General features: G+C 38.6%; 2 protein-coding genes across 2 annotated transcripts; both read left to right on the top strand.

Annotated features, from left to right (window-relative positions):
- On the top strand, window positions 808-7,984 carry LOC109711760 (putative clathrin assembly protein At5g35200). The gene is made up of 16 exons (XM_020234971.1): window positions 808-999; window positions 2,266-2,402; window positions 2,507-2,576; window positions 3,694-3,791; window positions 4,235-4,376; window positions 4,455-4,555; window positions 4,828-4,911; window positions 4,994-5,044; window positions 5,130-5,195; window positions 5,275-5,340; window positions 5,623-5,703; window positions 5,818-5,895; window positions 6,019-6,183; window positions 6,517-6,592; window positions 6,675-6,793; window positions 7,206-7,984. Exons 2-16 carry the CDS (start codon window positions 2,307-2,309, stop codon window positions 7,578-7,580), a joined length of 1,668 nt encoding a protein of 555 aa, XP_020090560.1. The 5' UTR covers window positions 808-999; window positions 2,266-2,306; the 3' UTR covers window positions 7,581-7,984.
- Window positions 9,588-21,144, top strand: LOC109711149. Its single transcript, XM_020234063.1, has 10 exons — window positions 9,588-11,258; window positions 11,559-12,038; window positions 12,144-12,445; window positions 13,943-14,686; window positions 14,772-15,050; window positions 15,187-15,348; window positions 15,457-16,356; window positions 16,458-16,673; window positions 17,816-18,076; window positions 20,188-21,144. Exons 1-10 carry the CDS (start codon window positions 9,905-9,907, stop codon window positions 20,530-20,532), a joined length of 5,043 nt encoding a protein of 1,680 aa, XP_020089652.1. The 5' UTR covers window positions 9,588-9,904; the 3' UTR covers window positions 20,533-21,144.

Consider the following 22,485-nt stretch of genomic DNA (forward strand, 5'->3'; position numbering starts at 1 on the left):
TTCTATAGGGACATATTTATAATTCGCTATGTTTACATGGAGCTGTATGTAATTAATCTTTTTTAAAATTTGAAAGGTGTATTAAATAAAATAAAATTGACCCTAATAATAATAATAAGAGCTTTTTACAAATAGCTTCACGAAATTTATAATTACAAGAGTGGCACTATCCCCACCATGCAAGCGCCACATCAGCGGCTGGCTGGCATAAGTTAAACACGGCGAACCATTTACCGTGTTTAAGCTAAAATGTACTGCGATGCTGTTTGAGTTCTTTTGTATTACAAGGTTGGCTACTGTTCAGCCCATCCAAACATGGTGAATGGTTCACTGTGTTTAAACGCGATAAAACCATTTACCGTTTTCAACTTAGCCCTCCACAACCGTTGACGTGGTGTTTACATGGTACTTGCGTGGCGGGGATAGGACTAGTTTTGTAATTATAAATTTTATAAAGCTTATTTGTGAAAAAAAAAAGAAGAGGGGGCTAAATGTTAAAAAAAAAGAAGCCCAAAAAATAAGAATCCAAAGGAGGTTAGATGGAAAGGACACTGTCCACCGACGACGACGACCCCGGAATAAACAATCGAATAATTCCGGGTTTTATTCTCATTTTTTCTGCATCAATATTAGTGCTATTCCACCTCTCTCTCTCTCTCTCTCTCTCTCTCTANAACAAACCTAGTTAAACAACTTGAAACCTACTATAAATCTCCCTCTAAACATCCAAACCTTAGATTATACCCATTCTTAAATGATCCAAACTCTCTCTCTCTCTCTCTCTCTCTCTCTCTCTCTCTCTCTCTCTCTATACCCCATGGTTGGTTTGGTGAAAAGGACCATTATAAGAATACGAATTTAAAAAAGGAAAAAAAAAAGAAAAGAAAAACCCTTGTTGAGCGAGTCCACCACCATTTCCCTTCTCTTGTGGCCTCTCTCTCTCTCTCCCTCTCCCTCTCCTCTACCGATACTCTATATCTTCTCTTTTTGTGAATTTTGGTGAGTTTTTTTTGCTCATTTTTTGATGCTTTGTAGCTTAGTTTGGGCTCCTTTTGATCTGGGTATGGTGTAAGTTTGTTTTCTCCTCTTTTGCTCATTTTTTTGATGCTTTGTAGCTTAGTTTGGGCTCTTTTTGATCTGGGTATGGTGTAAATTTGCTTTCTCCTCTTTTGCTCATTTTTTTGATGCTTTGTAGCTTAGTTTGGGCATTTTTTTTGATCCGGGCATGTTCTGAATTTGCTTTCTCCTCTTGTTGTGATTTTTGGAGGGTTTTTTTTGCTCATTTTTTGATGCTTTGTAGCTTAGTTTGGGCTTTTTTTTATCCGGGTGTGTTGTGAATTTGCTAAATTTGGTCTTTTTGGGTGGGAAATTTGGTTGATGCATGAGTTCGTAGCTTGTTGGGAGGTCTCTCTCTCTCTCTCTCTCTCTCTCTCTCTCTCTCTCTCTCTTGTTGTGATTTTTGATGAGGTGTTTTTGCTCATCTTTTGATACTTTGTAGCTTAGTTTGGACTCTTTTTGTGCTGGGTATGTTGTAAATTAGTTTAATTTGTCCTTGTTGGGTGTGAAATAATTTGGTTGATGTGTGATTTTGTAGCTTGTAGGAAGGGGAGGGATTAGATCAGGTTTGCACTAGATTTTTTTCTTTTGGGTTGACTTTTTTTTTTTTATGTTGAAATTGCAATAATTTGGTTGGTGTATGATTTTGTAGTTTGTAGGAAGGGAGGCATTAGATCAGGTTCGGACTAGAAATTTATTCTTTATTTTTAGGGGTTGACTTTGTTTTTTATGTTGAAATTAATTATAGTGGAAATTTTCTTTTGATTCTTGATTATTGTTGATTTTGGGATCTTTTGAGAAACTTTTTTTTTTTTTTTTGGTTTTTGGTTTGCTTGATGAAGAAATGGAAAGTTTTGGTGCTTTGGATGTATCTTGATATGATTGTATGAGTACTTACTGGTAATATATATGTATTTTTTGTCTTGACTATGCTTTTTTTTTTTTATGGTGAAATTATTGTGATTTTTTTTTTTTTTTTTTTTTTTTTTTTTTTTTTTTGTGGGGTTTTGGTATTGATGAAGAAATGGGAAGTTTTGGTGCTTTGGATCTAGCATGATAGGATGGTGTGAGTAATTTGTTGCAGAGATCAAGCTGGGTTGTGTTCTTTCCTTTTGGGGATTGAGCAAATTTTAATTGATTTTGAATATATGTTGGTATGTTATGTGTCATCTAATTGTGAACTTGGTATGTGCTTGGTGCCCAAACTAGGGTTAGGGTAGGATCTTTTACTAGCAGGAGAGAGGAGGAGAATGTCAGGGGGTTCAGAGCAGAGCTTGAGGAAGTATCTTGGGGCCATTAAGGACACGACTACAGTTAGTTTGGCGAAAGTGAACAGCGATTACAAGGTCTGATAAACACTTATTGATTTGATGAGCTTACGAACGAACAAGTCTAGATTCAATGTTCGAAATTTCTTGTTTTTCATTTATGAAATGATTCGTTGTATCAGGAATTGGATATTGCGATTGTGAAGGCCACGAACCATGCTGAGCGCCCCGCCAAGGAGAAGTACATAAAAGGTCAGTGTGGCAGTTCCTTTGTTCGCGATTGTTAGCAAACTAAATGTTATTGCTAGTAATTACTATGAGAATTGTAAGATTTAGCGCAGATAAATAAGATTTTAGCTTTTCTTTTTTCTTTCTTTTTAATCTGTTTGGTTCTTCATTGGTATTCATATGGCGGAAAGGAGGGGTGTTAGCTATAAACCTGATTGGTACTTTGCCTAAAGATGCTCAAAGTTGAGTTTTGAATTTTTTTGGTTACTTCAAGTTTCTAATTACTTGCTCCCTCTGTATTGCAGCTTGAAACCTGGATTGCAAAAAACATAAACACGAATCCTCCCTTTTTTTTCCACCTTTGTTTGCATTCTACTAATGATCCTTCATAAATTTCTTCTACCTTTCATTGTCTGTTCGTTCTTTATTCTTCTCGAATGGAAGACGCCGCCATTAATACAATCCTATAGTTTTTCTTAGGTAAAATCTTATAGAACTTATCTGAACTATGGACTAACTATGAACTATTTTGAACAGGCTTCCCAACTTTTTTAAATTTTGATTTTACTGCCCAATCTTTTAATTTGTTTGATTTGAGTTGGTCAACGGTACTTTGACTGCAAAATTTGAATACATCGTTGATCTTCGCAGATTTAACTAGTATACTTCATGCAATCCTTGCAACTTATAAATTCATTAAAGTAAATAATTAGCTTAAATTTTGAATTCAAAGTACCGCTAACCGACTGAAATCAAACAAAGTGAAAGGTTGGGTAGTAAAAGCAAAATTTTAAGAAGTTGGGTAGCCAATTCAAATTGATCCATTGTTCAGGTAAGTTCTGTATGTTTTTATCTTTTCCTTATAACTGTAGTCAGTAGCATTATGTGCTTATACAAAATTTTCTATAATTTCTAGTAGAAAATTCTGGAATTTTCTTTACGTGCTTGATTTTACTTTTTCCTCCTAGGGGAATTTGTAGATAAGTAAAGTTTGCTTAATGCCAAATTATTGTGAATGTCATCTTTCCTCAGATCTAACTTCTTCTTGCTTCCGTTCTTGTTTGGTCAGATTCTTATGATCAGATAATAATCTTGGACTGTTCACTTTACCTGAGACATTATCATATTTTTTTGTTTGCAGCCATATTTCAAGCTATTTCAGCTGCAAGACCCAGGGCAGATGTGGCTTACTGCATTCATGCTCTTGCTAGACGCCTTGCAAAAACACATAATTGGGCGGTACGTCTCCGTGCATATTATTGTTGGTTAGCTCGCAAAATCTTGTTTAGAAAACAACGGGGCAACAAGAAACTACTAAGTTTTTTATTTTTTGTTGCACGACAAACCCTGGGAGTGATCGATCTGCCATGTCGAGCTTGAAAATGGAGCTAAGGCCAGATAGAATATAAATTGCTATTACATTCCATTCTAGTGCTTGATTCTATAACCTTTCCTGCTTGTAAAATTGTTAGTGGGTATGTTAAACATTCTCCTATCTGTATTCTTCTGAAAAAGATGTATCCTTTAATATGTAAATTTAGTTTTTTAGATTAATTAATTTATCTCCTAATAGCACTTTTGATCTTTAATTCCTTGTTTTCTACCAAATATAGCAGTGTAGCCATAGTTCACACATCGCAGTTCTTATCATTTGCTGATCCAGTGGTGATTTTACTTTCCAGGTTGCACTAAAAACGCTAATTGTCATTCATCGGGCTCTGAGGGAAGTCGATCCCACTTTCCGTGAAGAACTGATTAACTATGGAAAAAGTAGACATCATATGCTCAACTTGGCACATTTTAAGGATGATTCAAGTGCAAACGGTACTTGCTATATAAGTGAATTATGATTAATCAAAGGATGGAAGTGTTTATGTAACTTGTTGGTTCTTCTGTATACAGCATGGGATTATTCTGCATGGGTACGCTGCTACGCTTTATTTTTGGAGGAGAGGCTTGAATGTTTTCGCGTGCTTAAATATGATGTTGAATCGGATCCTCCGGTAAGTGAATCTTAAATACCTTTTCATCCTTTTTCGTTGTGGTCGTAACCGAGGAACTGTGTATAGATGAATTCCATTACATTTCACATTCTTCGTACTGTTGTTGAGATGGCGTACTGTTGTTGAGATCATTCTGTGCATCTTAATGACCTAGTTCTTTCATCTGAATATTTTCCTGAATCTACCGATTATCGCTCCTAAAATAATCGTGGAGCATAATAAGAAGCAATTAGTTGAATTTATTAACTAAATTGGATTCTTGATATCTGCAGAGAACTCGGGATCTTGACACCATCGACTTGCTTGAACAGCTGCCAGCTTTACAGCAGCTTCTGTTTCGCTTGCTTGGTTGTCAGGTAATCCAGATTCCGTTCTATTTGACAGAGACATGTTATACTTACCATGTCTGAATCATTCATTATTAACTTGCTTTTGTAGCCACAAGGGGCAGCATCATATAATATAATAATTCAACATGCACTCTCAATGGTAAGTCTCTTGATTTATGAAACTTTGCTAAATAGGTTTTCGAGTGATCCTCATATTTCTTGACGATTTTTATTCTACTTTGAAGGTTGCTCTGGAGAGTGTTAGGATCTATACTGCCATCAGTGATGGTACGATCAACTTGGTCGACAAGGTACTGCAGTCTTAAGAGCTCAATGTGCGAGTAATGTTTGCTACAATTGAAATTAATTGGCTAACTGGTCCTGTTGCAGTTTTTTGAGATGCAAAGGAATGATGCTGTTCGGGCACTTGATATATATAGAAGAGCAAATCAACAGGTACTTGTCGAGTTTTCCTTGCATTAAGGTGTTCCTATGGCTTTTAGTGTTTTGTCCCCTGAATAGTTTAGCTTTGAACCGTCTCAGCGTTCTTTCATTTTGTACACAGTATTAGCATGAGGAATCGATAGGAAGAACAATGTGCACGTTAAGTACAGATGATGGTAGTTATGGACTATCATCATTTTTATAGAGGAGACGGATGATCTAAAATCACTAATTCGTGGGTTCCTTAAATCCCAATGCAATTAAATTTTTTGTACCTTGTTTTTCGGTTTTCAGGCAGAGAGACTTTCCGAGTTCTACGAAGTATGCAAAGGAGTTCATATTGGACGTGGAGAAAAGTTCTTGAAAATTGAACAGGTTAGGTGGCTTCAAAGCTATGACTTCATTGCTATTCGATGCTATCACCGTCATCATTATTATAGTTACTATTGTTGTTATTGAATTGGGGCCGGTTATTTAAATAAATTGCAGCCCCCAGCATCATTTCTCACAACTATGGAAGAGTATGTAAGAGACGCTCCCCGATCTTCGACAGTCCGCAAAAATCAGGTTTGGATATTAGATCTTTCTTTGACATGAAGAAGCAAATTTTCTTTCTCACGTTAGAAAAAGATCTAAATATGTACAAATAACAAAAGCTCTCAACCAATTGAATTGTTTATCCTCTTTCAGGCTACAGATGACAAAAATGCTGCTCCCAAAGCTGTATTAGCAATTGAATACAAGAAAACGACCGAAGAGCAAGAAGCAGCTCCACCTCCTCCTCCACCACCGCCTCCTCCGGCTCCTGAGCCAGTTATAGAAGAAGCACCTGTAGCCAAGGAAGCAGATTTGCTGGTAACTTAAAATATTGAAATATTCGCATATGAATACCCCTACAAAATATATAACCATGCAGAATCACAGTTTCTGTACCTGCCCCTTAGAAATTTACTTTTTTCGATATAAGCTTACTTATCAAAACCAAATTCCCGGGAATCACTTCCCAACCTAGGATAGGCCTTTTCCATAAGAAACTGCAGCTTAAAGGGGTATGTAAGAAAAATGCGAATATACAGGGATATATATATTTGTCTTACATTTGCAGGTCAAATATATGGAAAAGTCCCAAATAAGTATGTCTTTTATGTGACAACTGTTTTTACAGCTAGTTTTGCTCATTTTTATCAGGATTTGAAAGATGGTGTCCCCGATACATCTGAACTAGACAACAAGAATGCCTTGGCACTTGCCATTGTTCCGCTCGGTAACTTACTTTTCAACATTTCTGGTGGTTCAATGATCTTATTTCGGAAAGAATCCCTTATTTGTCTTGCCAATTATTGCAGATGCTGCATCTTCTACTGCCCCTGCTGCTTTTAGCTCAGAAAATGGTACTACCGGCTGGGAATTGGCCCTCGTCACTGCCCCGAGCTCAAATGAAAGTGCAGTCGCGACAAGTAAATTGGTACGAATATGGTCTAGTCTCCGGAATCCTAGACAAATCTAAAATTCTTCTTTTGCAACATATTAGTCAGTTTATTAGGACGTCAGGATCGATTGTAGTTAGTTAATGGGACAATTCTAGTCCCTGAAATTTTCCATTTGAACAATTTTATCCCTGGAAGTTTATTTCTCAGAATAATTACCGCCTTTTGTTGGTAGCATCATCGTTAGCTTTTTCTGAAAATTGAAACTGGGAGGATGAATTGAAAGTGAAGTCGACCTTCAAAGGACGAAATTGTTAAAATGAAAATCTGCAGCCGAAAGTGAGATTGGGGTTTAAAAGGCATAAATGCAGGAACTTAGTTGTTAGAATTGACATTCTCTGCGCGAGATTGACATTGGTGTCAAAACATTAACTTCCAATTCTGTGGCAGGCCGGCGGGCTCGACAAGCTCACACTCGACAGCCTATACGACGACGCGCACAGACGAGTGAGCGAGAGCGCGAGCTACAACCCGTGGGAGATGCAGCCGATGGGCCGGTCTATGATGCAGCATGGTGGAATCCAAGACCCGTTCTACGCCTCTAACGCAGTAAGCGCCCCTCCTTCGGTTCAGATGGAAGCAATGGCGCAGCAACAGCAGGCCTTCATTCTGCAGCAGCAGATGATGATGATGGGCCAGGCCCATCAACAACCCTACCAGGCGCATGCGAACCCCTTCGGTAACCCCTACGCCAATGCCGGGCTTCACCCTTACGGCGCGGGGATGCCTCTTCATGCATCCAACACATACACTGGACTTATCTAGAGAGAGAGAGAGAGAGAGAGAGAGAGAGAGAGAGAGAGAGAGATCGGAGATCATTTTACCAAAAATTAGGAGATCATAAGATAGATACATGATAAGGTGTGGATTAGTGTTTGTATTGGGTTGCTATTGGTGGTGGATTGGATTCTTCAGCAGGATGTATGATATCAAATGCATGTGCAGCTTAAAGAGCATTTGATAGAAGTGAGAGCGGAAACTTCGGTATTTGATTATTTGTAGAAATTAGTAACAATAAAGTGACAGATTCTTTTTGTGAATCATTAATATTTGGCTTGTAATAATCTTGTATTCTTTTTTAGATGAACCTGCATCAAACTATACTGCATCTGGGTTGAGAAAAAGCTGTTAGTGATAAAACATTTTATTCAGTGCTTCATTTGGCAGCTAGATTTTGCTTCTTGTGCTTAACTTCCATCACCCAGTTTATGGAGATTGTGCCATTTGATACTCAATGTTGCGGCTATCGCGTCGGCCGATGAGATTATGAATTTAAGATTAGGGTTTTGATGGAATTGGATAAGTTCCGAAAAAACCCTAAATATGTTGAAATATCCACCAAAGTTCAGGATCTTGTTGTTGTTCGCTATATGTGGAAAAGAACACTGTTGATGATGCAAGTTTTGTCTCTAACTTAGAGGTTGTTTGGTTCCTCAGAAAATGGTGAAAAATATATACTTTTTTTGGAGACTTTTCATGAAATCTATGTTTTTTTGGAAAAATGTTTTCTTTTTTGTATTATAAAGTTACTTTCTAGAATAATTTCTGAAAAATGTTAGTTAATTTGAAAATATTCATTTGCTATTATTAAAGTGAATAATAAATGTGAGGACTATGTTACAAAATTGGCATTTGAAAGAACAATTTCTACTTTTTAGTTTGTCATTATTTGTAACAGTTCTCAGCACAACCCTGGAGGATGGATTGCTTTAATACTACTAGTGATAAAAATATAAGATTATAAAATAGTTTTATGACTATTTAAATAAAATTCTATTACATCAAATTGAAACAAAATTACAAAATATGTTACATCAAATAGACAGTATGTATATATAAATATATATAAAAGATTTATATTTAGTTTCATTCTATTGAGAATTGCATTTACAAAATTTTATTATTTTACATGCGGACCGGTGAGATTATTCTTTACATACTACAAAATTACTTTCTGTTTGAAAGTTTATTAAAAAGATAAATTTATCTCTGATTGCTGCAGTTGAACATTCTCGTACAATTTCAACTATAATAGTCAAATTCAAATATATTAAGCCAAACAACATATTTGGATCTACGTACAGATATAATTACAATCCAGTTGTAACTACGAATAACCAAATAACATCAAAATGTAGAAGTAAAACATTTTTATTTTATTTTATATTTTGTGCGAGACCTGCATTGCACTAGCACTTTAACTAATAACAGAATAAATGTAGTTATATTAGATTATTATTATTTATATTTTTTGAGAATAAAGGGCTCTGAATTCTAAAAATCTTTTACTATTTTAATTTACTATTAATCACTCCTTTATGTAATAGTATAATAAAAAAAATATATAAAGTAAAAAAATATACATTCTATTTTGATTTTATCATCCAACTTTTCAATATATTTGATTTGATTCAATCAGCAATAATTTGATTTAAAACTTAGAACACGTAGACTATCTTTAACTGTACAGTGAATATGATAATTCTTGAAACGACAAATTAGCTTAAATTTTGAAGTACAGCTGTAAGTTTGATTCAAGTTAAATAAAAAAATAAAAAATTAAATAATAAAATTAAAATATTAAAAAAATTAGATAATTGATTTAAAATAGTCGATAGTCAGTCGGGATAAATTTATTACGTTTTCATCTGAATAATATAAAATATAAAACAAATTTTAATTTTTATTATTGACATCATTTTTCTCAATAATAATAATAATATTATTATATTATTTATTTATTAATTTCTCCTCGTCACGGTAAGAGGGGGACAGAGAAGGGGTAGAAAGAAAGAACGAGAGAGAGCGAGCGATCACAAACCTCTCTCTCTCTCTCTCTCTCTCTCTCTCTCTGTATATGCCTCGTTTGCTCGCTCGCTCCCGTATATCATCGTATCCTGCGCCTCCCCCCCCCTCTCTCTCTCCTCTCTCCTCTCTCCTCCTCTGCGCCCTAACCCTAGCGAGCTCCTCCTCCGCGCTCTAATGGCGAACCCCTCTCCCCCGATCATCTACCCCTCCTCCTAGAGATCCCCTCCCCTTGTCCCAATCCCTTCCCCATCGCCCTCTCACTGCCCCAAGCATTCGCCACGATGAAGCCCTCTCCCGGCGCCGCCACCGCCGATTCTTCTTCTTCGTCGTCGTCGTCGTCGTCGTCGGCGGGGGCGGGGCCGTGCGCGGAGGCGGGGGCGCCGCGGAGGTCGACGGCGGGGCCGTCGGCGGGGGAGGAGGCGGGGGCGCCGCCGCCGGGGCAGGACACGGTCGCCGTGGAGCGGCGCGGCGAGCACGCGGCGCTGTGCAGGTGGACGGTGGCGGGGTTCCCGCGGCTGAAGGCGCGGCCGCTGTGGAGCCGGTACTTCGAGGTCGGGGGCTACGATTGCCGGCTCCTCATCTACCCCAAGGGCGACTCCCAGGCCCTGCCCGGGTACTTCTCCCTCTACCTCCAGATCGTCGACCCGAAGAGTGCGTCCTCCTCCTCCTCCAAGTGGGACTGCTTCGCCAGCTACCGCCTCTCCGTGTCGAACCCCCTCGACGACTCCAAATCCATCGTCCGCGACTCGTGGCACCGCTTCTCGTCGAAGAAGCGCTCCCACGGGTGGTGCGATTTCACCCCCTGCTCCGCCATTGTCGACCCCAAGGCCGGGTTCCTCCTCCCCCCCAACGACGCGCTCCTCGTCACCGCCGACATCCTCGTCCTCCACGAGTCCGTCTCCTTCACGCGCGACAACGAGCAGCAGCAGCCCCAGCCCGATGTGCTCAGCGGTAAGTTCACCTGGAAAGTCCACAACTTCAGCCTCTTCCGCGACATGATCAAGACGCAGAAGATCATGAGCCCCGTCTTCCCCGCCGGGGACTGCAACCTCCGGATTAGCGTCTATCAGTCGGCCGTCGCGGGGGCTGAGCATCTGTCGATGTGCCTCGAGAGCAAGGACACGGAGAAGGCCGCCGCCGCGACGGCCGCGGGGGGCGCCGCGGCGGCGGCCGCGCCCGAGCGCAGCTGCTGGTGCCTCTTCCGCATGTCGGTGCTCAGCCAACGGCCCGGGGGCTCCCACGTGCACAGGGATTCATACGGCCGGTTTGCGGCTGACAACAAGGGCGGGGACAACACCAGCCTTGGCTGGAATGACTACATGAAGATGGCCGACTTCATGTCGCCCGACTCCGGGTTTCTCGTCGGCGATACCGCCGTTTTCAGCACCTCCTTTCATGTGATCAAGGAGTCCAATAGCTTCACGAAGAATGCAGGTCTGGTTCTCGGTGGCGTGGGGAGGGGAATGGCGGGGGCGAGGAAGTCGGACGGCCATTTCGGGAAATTCACTTGGAGGATTGAGAACTTCACGAGGCTCAAGGACCTGCTGAAGAAGAAGAAGATCACGGGGCTCTGCATCAAGAGCCGCAGGTTCCAGATTGGGAACCGCGACTGCCGCCTCATTGTTTATCCAAGGGGTAAGAGCTTTACGAATATCTTCATATCAAATTTGCTCGGGGATTAAGAACCTATTCTTCATTGCTGTATAAGCTCCCTTTCGTCTTCAATTGGATGGTACCACTGTTTGGTGAAGTTGCACTTTTCTTGATGATTAATAATTTTAGATTCACTGCACTAATTAAAGAATTTTTTTCCATGAATCAAGATGTATAATGTGCATTGAAAAGGAATTTGTAATTTACTTTCACATGGAGTTTCTAGACACTGAGAAGTGAACTGATTTGATTAACTATATTGTGATTGTGAATGGCCACCAGGACAGTCTCAGCCGCCGTGTCACCTCTCGGTGTTCCTGGAGGTGACCGACTCACGTAACACGGTGAGTGATTGGAGCTGTTTCGTGAGTCATCGACTATCGGTTGTGAATCAGAAGATGGAGGAGAAATCTGTCACGAAAGAATCTCAAAATCGATATTCCAAGGCTGCAAAGGATTGGGGTTGGCGCGAGTTTGTAACCCTAACCAGCCTCTTCGATCAGGACGCCGGATTTCTTGTGCAGGACACAGTAGTGTTCTCTGCGGAGGTTCTCCTACTGAAGGAGACTTCGATAATGCAAGAGCTAAGCGACACAGAGTCTGAACCATGTAGTTCCAGTTCCAGTTCTCAAATTGACAATATTTGGAAAAGGTCGTCGTTTACTTGGAAGGTGGAGAACTTTTTATCCTTTAAGGAGATCATGGAGACTCGCAAAATATTTAGCAAATTTTTTCAAGCTGGTGGTTGTGAGCTGCGAATAGGTAATCTATGTTCTATTTGTTTTTATTTTTTATTTTTTAGAAATAAAATCTGTTATATTTTATATGCTGATTACATCCGAATAATACCATTCATGGGGAATGCAGGTGTATATGAGTCATTCGACACGATCTGTATATACTTGGAGAGTGATCAGTCATCTGGAAGTGATCCTGAAAAAAATTTTTGGGTTCGTTACAGAATGGCTGTGGTTAATCAAAAGAATCCTGCAAAAACTGTGTGGAAGGAGTCTTCTATCTGTACAAAAACATGGAACAATTCAGTCCTTCAGTTTATGAAGGTCTCTGATATGCTGGAGTCTGATGCAGGATTTCTTGTTCGTGACACAGTTATATTCATTTGTGAGATCATAGATTGCTGTCCCTGGTTTGAGTTTTCTGACCTAGAGGTAAGACTGAATGCAATATTGTATTGCATGTTTTGCGAGATCTTAATATTGCTTGTGACTTGTTCACTGACTTGTTCACGCTTGAAATTTGGCTTGTAGACTCTGCAACTCTTTTGATGTGCTCTTTTTACCTCGCATTATACATCTATTGGATGTTGGAACATTTTAGTTCTTGAGTGCACATTTTGCGGCTTCTATATGCAAGAGAGCCTGCAAATAAGAATTAATGTGATAAGAAACTTTTCCAGAATGCAGCAGCAAAGTTTTTGGTTAAAAGTAGAATGTTTGTTTCCTACTTCCTACTCATCTGGGCATGAATAATTCTAGAGTTCTTGTTTTCCTGGGAATATATTTCTCCATAGAGTAGAAGGTGTTACGAGGACCAAACTGTGAAATTTTTGTAGGTTATCTAGCTCAAATGGGCACTTCACTTAGAGAGTCTTGTTCCTTTTTTGAGTTGTGAGACAGAACGAATCTGTAATTATCTGTACTATCTTTTTGCCTTTTGCTCAAAGATTGCATATAATCAACACTCAAATGAATTATCATTTTTTGGAATGCTGTTGTTTATTTGATGCATATTTACTCTGTAGTGGCTTTTCATGATGAGATACAGAGTTAGATTGACTTTCTATTTACATACTAGGACAACTCATGTCATGTATCTCTGCAGTGATAAAAGATCTTCCTACGACAACAGCAGAAACAGTAGTCTCTTTTTCCCTTCTTTTCTGCTATTGCATCCACCGCCAGAGTCTGCAGGCGGAATATCTTTCTGGTTTGATGCTTGATTTTGTTGAAACGGCTTACTATATTAAATAGACATGACTTTATTGTGTAAGTTATTTGTCTACTTTTCAGGTACCAGCTTTTCTAGAAATGCAGCTTTTAACTACAAAAAGAAAAAAGAAAAGGCCCGTTTGTAGTTGGCATTTTTGCTAATTGTCTAGACATGCATCACATTTTAACTTTGAATGAGATGGTTAATTTGTTAGATTTGCTTTGTCAGACAGAATGCTTCTTGCCAGGCAATCATGAACCCCAGCAATATGTTCTGCTATTTGGCTAAATTTTCTCTATTATTTTCTTTAAGCTTGAAAATAACAGAATACACGCAATACACTAAATTTATTTAGTATATGTGGTCAAACCTTGTTATATTGTGATTTCATTAGATGTGTGGCTTTCTGTTCATGATTTATGCCAAACTAGATTGCTCGCTCTAGATTGCTCGCTACTGATTATTTGTTCTTACAGTTGTCTGATCTGACATCCTTTGATTTTAGCTCTACAAGCTTATCTATATTAACTCTTCTTTCAAGCAATTTTGCTTGAAAGTCTGTATCTATCTAGTTCTGCAAGCCCACTGTAGCACACACGCCTATATGATTAGTGTAGCTTTTAGTTCAAAGTTTCTTCTCTTTTTGCTGCTAGCCTTTTAAAGAAATTGTGAGTGAAGGTGGAAATGTTTAGTTGGACTTTTGATTTTGTTGTCAGGTTTTGGCTTCTGATGATGATCAGGACGCATTGTCAACAGATCCAGATGAACTTATTGAATCTGATGACAGCCAAGGTATTAGTGGAGATGATGAAGACTTGTTTCGAAACCTGCTTTCCAGAGCAGGTTTTCATCTTACCTATGGAGATAATCCTTCTCAGCCCCAGGTCACTTTAAGAGAAAAGCTTCTAATAGATGCTGGTGCAATTGCTAGATTTCTCACTAGTCTGCGTGTTTATCTCGACGACCCTGCTAAAATTAAGCGCCTCTTTCTACCCACCAAACTATCTGGGACTAGTGGTGGAAAGGAAGATGTAACAAGAGGCGAATCTAGTTCCCCAAGTCTAATGAATTTATTAATGGGTGTCAAAGTATTGCAACAAGCTATTGTTGATTTACTCATAGATATAATGGTCGAGTGTTGCCAAGCTTCTGAAGGAAGAAATGGGAATGATTCTTCTGAAGCTAGTGTAAAACCTTCACCTTCTCCGGATACTAATGGAGCTAGCACCCCACCCGAGCTTAATGGGGACAGCGAAGCTGCAGAATATAACGGGAGGTTATATGTGGATGATAGGTTGGTACCTGGATTAGATGAAATCACTCATTCTCATGCAATGCATAGCTCAGACCTGAATACAAATGAGCTATCAGACAACATCTACTTAGAACAGCATAGCTTTTTTCCAGGGACACCTGGTGCTGATCTCCAAGCCAATGATGGTTTTGATCAGGAACCCAAGGTAAGCTGAATGGGTTAACAATTAAGTATTGCGATTTCAGAATTTGTTGACATAAATAATCTGATTTTCTGTGAACCTTTTTTAGACAAAATGGCCAGAACAATCTGAGGAGCTTTTAGGGTTAATTGTTAATTCATTGAGGGCCCTGGATAGTGCCGTGCTGCATGGGTGCCCTGAACCAAGAAGACGGCCTCAGTCAGCCCAGAAGATTGCTTTAGTGTTGGATAGAGCTCCAAAGCATCTTCAAACAGATTTGATTTCTCTTGTGCCAAAGCTTGTTGACCATTCAGAGCATTCACTTGCTGCTTGTGCACTTTTAGATCATCTTCAGAAGCCGGATGCTGAGCCTTCCTGGCGGTTGCAGGTATTATAACTTAAATTTTGGATATTGCTTCACACTAAGTTGCCTAGTGCTCAGTAGATTTTGTTTTTCCTTTTCTTACAGTGCATTGTCTTTCTATTTGAATCTAGTTGATATGCATGTATAATTATATTTGCAGGTTTTTAGTGCTCTAAGTCAGTTGGAATTTGGAAGTGAAGTCTGTGAACGAATATTATTTCAAGCTGTGGAATTATTGTCTGATTCAAGTGATGACGCGTTAGTAGCAGCCATGAGTTTTATTTTTAAAGCTGCATCTCAATGCCAGCACCTTCCTCAAGCCGTAAGTTTGCATTGTTCAAATGTTGACACATTATTATTCCACTGTCAATTAGTTTGTTAAATCATTCGTCTCCTTTATTGTTAACTGCGCATTTTACCATTCCTGTAGGCCAGAGCTGTTCGTTCAAGGCTAAAAAGTTTGGGAGCTGATGTTCCACATTCTATGCTGGACTTTCTATCTAATACAGTGCATAATTGCGCTGATGTAGCTGAAGCTATTCTAAGAGATGTAGATTCTGATTGTGAACTGGACAGCAATTGCTTGAGCTCACCTTCTGGTTCTAATTGTGTGAACGGACTTTCAGCTGAAGTGATGGATGATATTGGGCAAGAGCTGGTTGTTCATAGGTGCCATAATTTTTCAGATGTTTATATCTTGACAGAGATGTTATCAATTCCAGGGCTGTTTGTGGAAGCTTCACAGGTGTTTGAGAGAGTATTACTCCGAGGAGCAGTTGGGCTGCAATCAATAGGCATGGTCTTGGAAAGACGCCATTCTCGAAGATTAGGTCTAAAACAAGTTCTCTTAGATGGACAATTTGAATCATTTCCTGCCCAAGAAGATGACTTTACATCGCTCCTTTCTCTTGGTGAGGTGCTATCCCTCTCCCCAGACAGCAGAGTCCAGGATTTTGTGCGGATGCTATATGCTATCATGTTCAAAATTTATGCTGAAGATCATTACCGGTTTAGAGTATTGAAGGGGCTTGTTGAACGTGCTACAAGTACTTCAGATAATTGCCGGGTAGTTGATATAGCTATGGATGTTTTGGTATTTCTTGTTAGAGAGGAAGATGGAATTGCCAGACCGGTTCTGGACATGATGCGTGGGGTTGCTGAAGTTGCCCAGGTCGACCGTGCAAATATGTGGCACCAAATCTGTGCTATTGAAGATGAGAATATTCGTCTGAGGGAGGAAAGGCAAGTAGAGCTTTCCAACTTTGCCCATGAAAAAGCTGTTCTTGCTCAAAAGCTAAGTGAATCAGAGGCAACTACAAGCTCTCTTAAGGTACTCATTCTCTTTCTTTTGAAATACTAATTCAGCTTACTATATATTTATATAAAGTTTAGTTGAATGCTTTCTGAATTGTAACTTCTCCTGATTGAAAGCTTGAGCTGAAAGCCGAAATGGACCGTTTTGCTCGGGAAAAGAAGGAACTATCTGAACAGATTCTTGAAGTTGAGAATCAGTTGGAATGGGTCAGATCTGAAAAGGATGAGCAAATGGCAAAGGTATCTGCAGATCGAAAAGTTCTTCAGGACCGCCTTCATGAAGCTGAGACACAACTTGCACAGTTGAAATCTCGGAAACGTGATGAATTAAAGGTAATGCAAATCTTTTGCCCACGTACATAAAGCTACATGGTATGTAAAATATGCATTTATGTTGCTGGGAGCTGAGCTTCCTATTGTACAATTGTTTGTTATGGAGGTCATACACTTGTTTTGGCATTCTTAGTGCCATTTGGTGTATGGCTATGTTATCTATTATGCTTAGATTTAGAGGGTCAGCACCTCTTACCGAAGTTCTAACTACATCAGACCTGTAGACATGCTTCTCCTACTATCCAAACATGGGGCTGTAAACCCCCTTCTACTGGTATATTATATTCATATTTCTTGACTATATCTGCTATTGCCAGTGCTTGGCTCGTTTCTTAGAGCGACAGTATACTATGCTATTCTATGCAGGCTGTATCCTATACGTAAGAGACTTGAGTATCATAAGATGATGTGGTATAACTTGAATGGATATTAACACCAGTCGTGAATTATAAACTATAGAAAGCTATGGGTTCTAAACTCAGTTTTCTCTTGATAGTAGTTTTAATTCTATATCCTGAATCATAATTTTGCCCTATTATGTTGTGGAATACTGGACCTCTATGTCTTTCCTATGGTATAATTTTGTATTATATGAATCATAGCCTTATTTCTATGGCCACATAAGACTAATTAAATAAAATTAAAGGACTTGGGACTTATATTTTCTCTACAAGCAAGTTAAAGCTGTTAAACCTGATTTTTTTGGTTGAGATATGAGAATTGAGGTACATTCGGTTTTGTTGTTGCCATGCTTTCTGTAAGCTTTAATTAAAACTGCTGGATTGCATATTGCTAATTCGATATGACTTGATTACACAAATTGATTGGAAACTTTAAATGCACTCTGCATGATTGTATCAAGTTGGAATATTAGGTTATATTATGAGCCCTACTTCATGTAAGATATTATAAAGCAATCACGTTGCTATATACAGGTGTTCGGTATTCTAATTTGTTCTTGTTCAGTAATTATTACTAATCTAGATGTTTTTTTTTCCTCGGCTATTCTTCAAGTTTCCTACTATGTCGCTCAAAAGCTGCTGTCCTTACCCTGTATTTCTATCTTGTTGCAATTTAACTTATGTGTTCCAATTGTGCTAGATAGATGGTTTCAATATTGGTGGTTCTTGTGGTTTATGCAGAAAGTAATGAAGGAGAAGAATGCCTTGGCTGAAAGGCTGAAGAATGCAGAAGCTGCGCGAAAAAAATTTGACGAGGAATTAAAACGGTATGCCACGGAAACAGTGACTAGGGAGGAGCTAAGGCAATCGCTTGAAGATGAAGTGCGAAGGCTGACACAAACAGTTGGGCAAACTGAAGGTGAGAAGCGAGAGAAGGAAGAACAAGTTGCTCGCTGCGAAGCATACATTGATGGAATGGAAGCAAAGCTGCAAGCATGCCAGGTTTTTCATCTGCCTCTTATAGTTTTTACCCGAGTAACTGTCGACTACACTTATCCTATTTTCAATGAAAAGTTTAGTTACTCTCATATATTTTTGGTGAATATGCAGTGTTTATTGATTTTGATTATGGTAAAAAATTTCAGATTTGACTTTTGTATGTGTATCTGCTAACTTGTTGAAAATCCTCAATTATTTTATGCAGTTCAATGGGATCGATTATGTATTGCCAAATATTCTGTTGAGATGGTATTTGAAATTCCACAAATCACATTCTTGTGTACTGGAAGAAGACTGTACTGTTTGTATTCCACTGCTGATACCTGATTGATTAATATCTGATGTCTTAAATAAAATGAGGGTAAATTAGAAGAAAATTGCTGCTTGTACTCCCATAGGGCGTAAATCTTACACTCCACTTCACCATGCAAGGATTTAAAAGCCCCTTTTGGGTTTTTAGTATTTGAAAAAAAGGAGGGGGGGTTTGGTGGGGGGTGTTGATAGTGAGTAAATATGGGCCTTTAAAAGGCTAGGGTATAAGATATACACCCTATATATTGGTGTGCAACTAGCATTGCTCAAATTAAAATGCTCACTCATCAGGTATTATATGAAAGTCTTGCAATCGCGAGAGACTATTCGTTGTGCATGTTTCTTCTAGGATACTATCATAAGAAAGTATTGTTTGAAATTTTGTTGTATCTTTGCAAAAAGGATATGCTGCTTGTGGCTTGTGATGGTTGGTAGCTGTTAACACTTTAACAGCTACCATCTTAGAAGAACAGAAATAATGCTTGTTGTCAGGTGCCAGATATACCTCACAATTAGGATTCTAACAATAGGATATATCTTTTATGCACCTTCTTTGCTTTACTGGCTAAATAACCTGTTTAGAATTGTTCTTTATTAGAGATTCCATGATATAGTAACTTGGTTACTGTTAACGGTCATCACCTCTAATAGAGCTTGGATTTGAATCAACTTCTGCTAAGCAAATAAAAAAGTACTATGTGATTCACTGTCAACAATAGTGTTTCCATGATGTGCATTTGCTTCTTTTCTTTTTTTCGCCTGTAGTATCTACCAAGTTAAAATCAACTGTAGAATCCATGCTAGATGGCTTCTATTGTTTGACAATTAGGAAATAGCATGCCGCTTTGAGTACTTAGTGTGTGATTTTCTGAAATAATTTAGAACTAATCGATTTGTGTTTTCTAGGAAGACGTTTAATTAAGGTGCAAGTTGGAGGTAGAATCAATTGGGTGTTGTGATGGGGTTTGTTTTAGGTAGCTTTGAAATGTTTATCATAGAACTTGTTGTGCTTTGTGGAGAGTAAATACTCTACTGACCCCGACAGCAGGCAGAACAAACATGTTTAGTAGTAGGAATATAGATGATAACTGCGAGAGGAATAGACATTATCGTCTTAGAGCTTGGTGAGAGAAAAACAGTCAGGTTCTTCGAGCCTTATAAGTAGAACTTTAGCATATGTTGCTAAATATAAAGTTGCTTCTTTTCTTTACATGAATTGGGTGGGAACTTTCAACTTGTGCATATTTAGTTGACCTGACAAAATTGGCTTTCATTTGTTACTGAGATTAATTACAAGTTTCAGTAAAGTTATCATACCTACTAAGAACAAAAGGAAGTTTGGAACCTTTTTTGGACATTGTAGAAACTTAATGTTGTTGATTTATGTTGTTACTGTATCATGGATTCTTTTTCTTTTGTTTTAGTCATTGGATTTTCTGTTTGGCCAAAGTCGCCTCTGTATATTGGATTGTCACCAACCCATTCTCGAAAGTTAGGACGTCTAGAGATTTTTCATTGCTTTTGTTTTGCCTCTTTTTTTTTATTATTTTGATTTTTGAAGTTGCCATACATATGATCTTCATTTTGGTTCATGAGAATGTTGGTATTTCTCCTGTTTCCAACTTTAAAACTTACCTCGCTAAAATTGAAGAAAAGAATTCGTCTGTGCGAATGTTTCCAAAATTTTTGCACTGATATTTTCTTATTAATTGGTTTCTTATCCATCCTATCTTTATGCTGGGAATCCCCTATCTCTGTGCTTTAACTAGAGCTACTTAAAATATCTAATGATTTTTGTGCAGCAATATATCCACACCCTCGAGGCCTCCCTCCAAGAGGAAATGTCCCGCCACGCCCCGCTTTATGGCGCAGGCCTCGAAGCCCTCTCAATGAAGGAGCTTGAAACCCTTAAGCGAATCCACGAAGACGGGCTTCGCCAAATACACTCCATTCAGCAAAGGAAAAGCAGCAGCAGCAGCAACTCCCTTGTCGGCGGCCACTCCCTCCCGCAAGTCCACAGCTTATACTCCCCACCCGCCCCTCCCATGGCCGTCGGCCTCCCCACGTCTATCCTCCCCAATGGTGTTGGAATCCACGGTAACGGGCATATGAATGGAGCGGTCGGCCCTTGGTTCAACCCGACCTGAGAACAGAAGCTAAATACGGTTTTCTATAATTCTTTGTAACCGAACCGTTATTCGCCTGGCCTTTAGATTCGCCAGATGCCAAGTAAAATCTCGATATGATAGCTTTGTTTCTTGCCCTGGTCTTTCCAAGTTCTCTTATCATTTGAAAGTTGGCGGAACTTTCGGATTGTCACCGGAAGTGAGAAAAGCGTCGTCGTATAAATAAGAGAGGAAGATATACACACTTTGAGAGAAGATAGGCTTTGTAATAATTAAAGCATGAAAAAAAATCGCAAGGGGCTTAGCAGTCGCAAAATCAAAAGCTTTGAAGAAGCGAACCGGTGTCGAGAAATGGACTGTGTTTTATTCCCCCCACTCTTTCATTGTGTAAATCTTAAATTCCTTTTCGCGAATGCATTATGTCATTTGGGTATTACTTCGACTTCGAAAAATAGAATATAAGATGCAGATTTCGTTTTGGGCACATTGTTTAAGCCGAGTTTTTGTGACTTTTCGAGACTATTGTTGTGGCTTTCATTCTAGATTGAAATAGAAGAAAAGAGAATGGTGTGCTGCGGAAATTCGCCAAAATGTAGTAGGAATTGCTTTTAATTCAAGCTAAATTAACCAAAATTGTTGGTGTATCATGAACCGAGATGATAATTGTATGAGTGAATTATAGTTGTTGGCTAAGGTCTTTTTCCTATTCCTTGTTTTGTGCATTGTGAGATGGTTTAAAAAATGCGGTTTGGGTACGAATTATTTTATTGAATTATTTATCTAACTAGATTCTGAAACGACCCTCTTTAACCTTGTTATTTTTTAGGGAAAACTCCAAATACCATCCTTATGGTTTCGCACATTTTCACTTTAGTACCCTGTGGTTTAAAGTGTATCAATTTAGTATCTTGTGGTTTAAAGTGTATCAAATTAGTATCTTGTAGTTTCGCACTTTCTCACTTTAATACCTTGTGATTTAAAGTACATCAATTTAGTACCCTGTGGTTTTATTTTTCTCTTTTCATCGGCTCTTCTGTTAATATTTCGTTAAATTATATACAAAAAACTTGAGATACCATACATAGGTTTATCGAATATTTACTTTAGTATCATTTATTTTTAACTTTGTCACTGATTTTTTTTTCCTCCGTTAATATTTCATTAAATTATATATAAAAAACTTGAGATACTCTTATCTTGGTTTATCGAATATTCACTTTAGTACTCTTTAATTTTAACTTTGTCACTGATTTAACAAAAAAATTAGTGAAATGGATAATAAAAAGAGAAAAATGAAACCACAGGGTACTAACTTGATACAGTTTAAACCACAGGGTACTAAAGTGAGAAAGTGCGAAACCACAGGACTAACTTGGTACACTTTAAACCACATGATACTAAAGTGAGAAAGTGTGAAACCACAAGGGGGTATTTGAAGTTTACCCTATTTTTTATTGGCAACTGTTGAAGTTGTACTAGTTTTAAGTTTAAATTTTTATTAAATTTAAGAAAAACTTCAATTTGCTTTTCTTTGGTTTACTGCATTTTCTTGTGGTTTGAGATAAAAAAAAAAAAAGAAAAAAAAGAGGAGTTGCATCTCCATCCAGATCTTATCTTAGGTTCTGTGCTGCCAGTTGAAACTTGAAATTGAGGTGCTTTCTGCTGATGTTGTCTTTGATTTCGACGTTGAATCTATCTCTGATTTCGATTTGGATGTTAAATCTATCCTTGATTTGGATGTTAATGCCCCTACTCGGAGGAACTACGATTCGAGCGACACTCAGCTGTACTCTTGAGCTGCTTGATAATAGAATTTTGCCGTCCTGTTTAGAACTGTTGGATATTGTTGAGTTTATGTATATGTAACGACCCGACCCACTAGCAACAATAACTCGTTGGGCCCAAACAACCGACCCAAAATATTTAAGCGTGTAGGTCTCATATAAACGGATCGGAATCAGTATTCCATCCGAT

This window comes from Ananas comosus, linkage group 6 (genome assembly GCF_001540865.1).
Source record: "Ananas comosus cultivar F153 linkage group 6, ASM154086v1, whole genome shotgun sequence".
In the NCBI taxonomy this organism is placed as follows: domain Eukaryota; kingdom Viridiplantae; phylum Streptophyta; class Magnoliopsida; order Poales; family Bromeliaceae; genus Ananas; species Ananas comosus.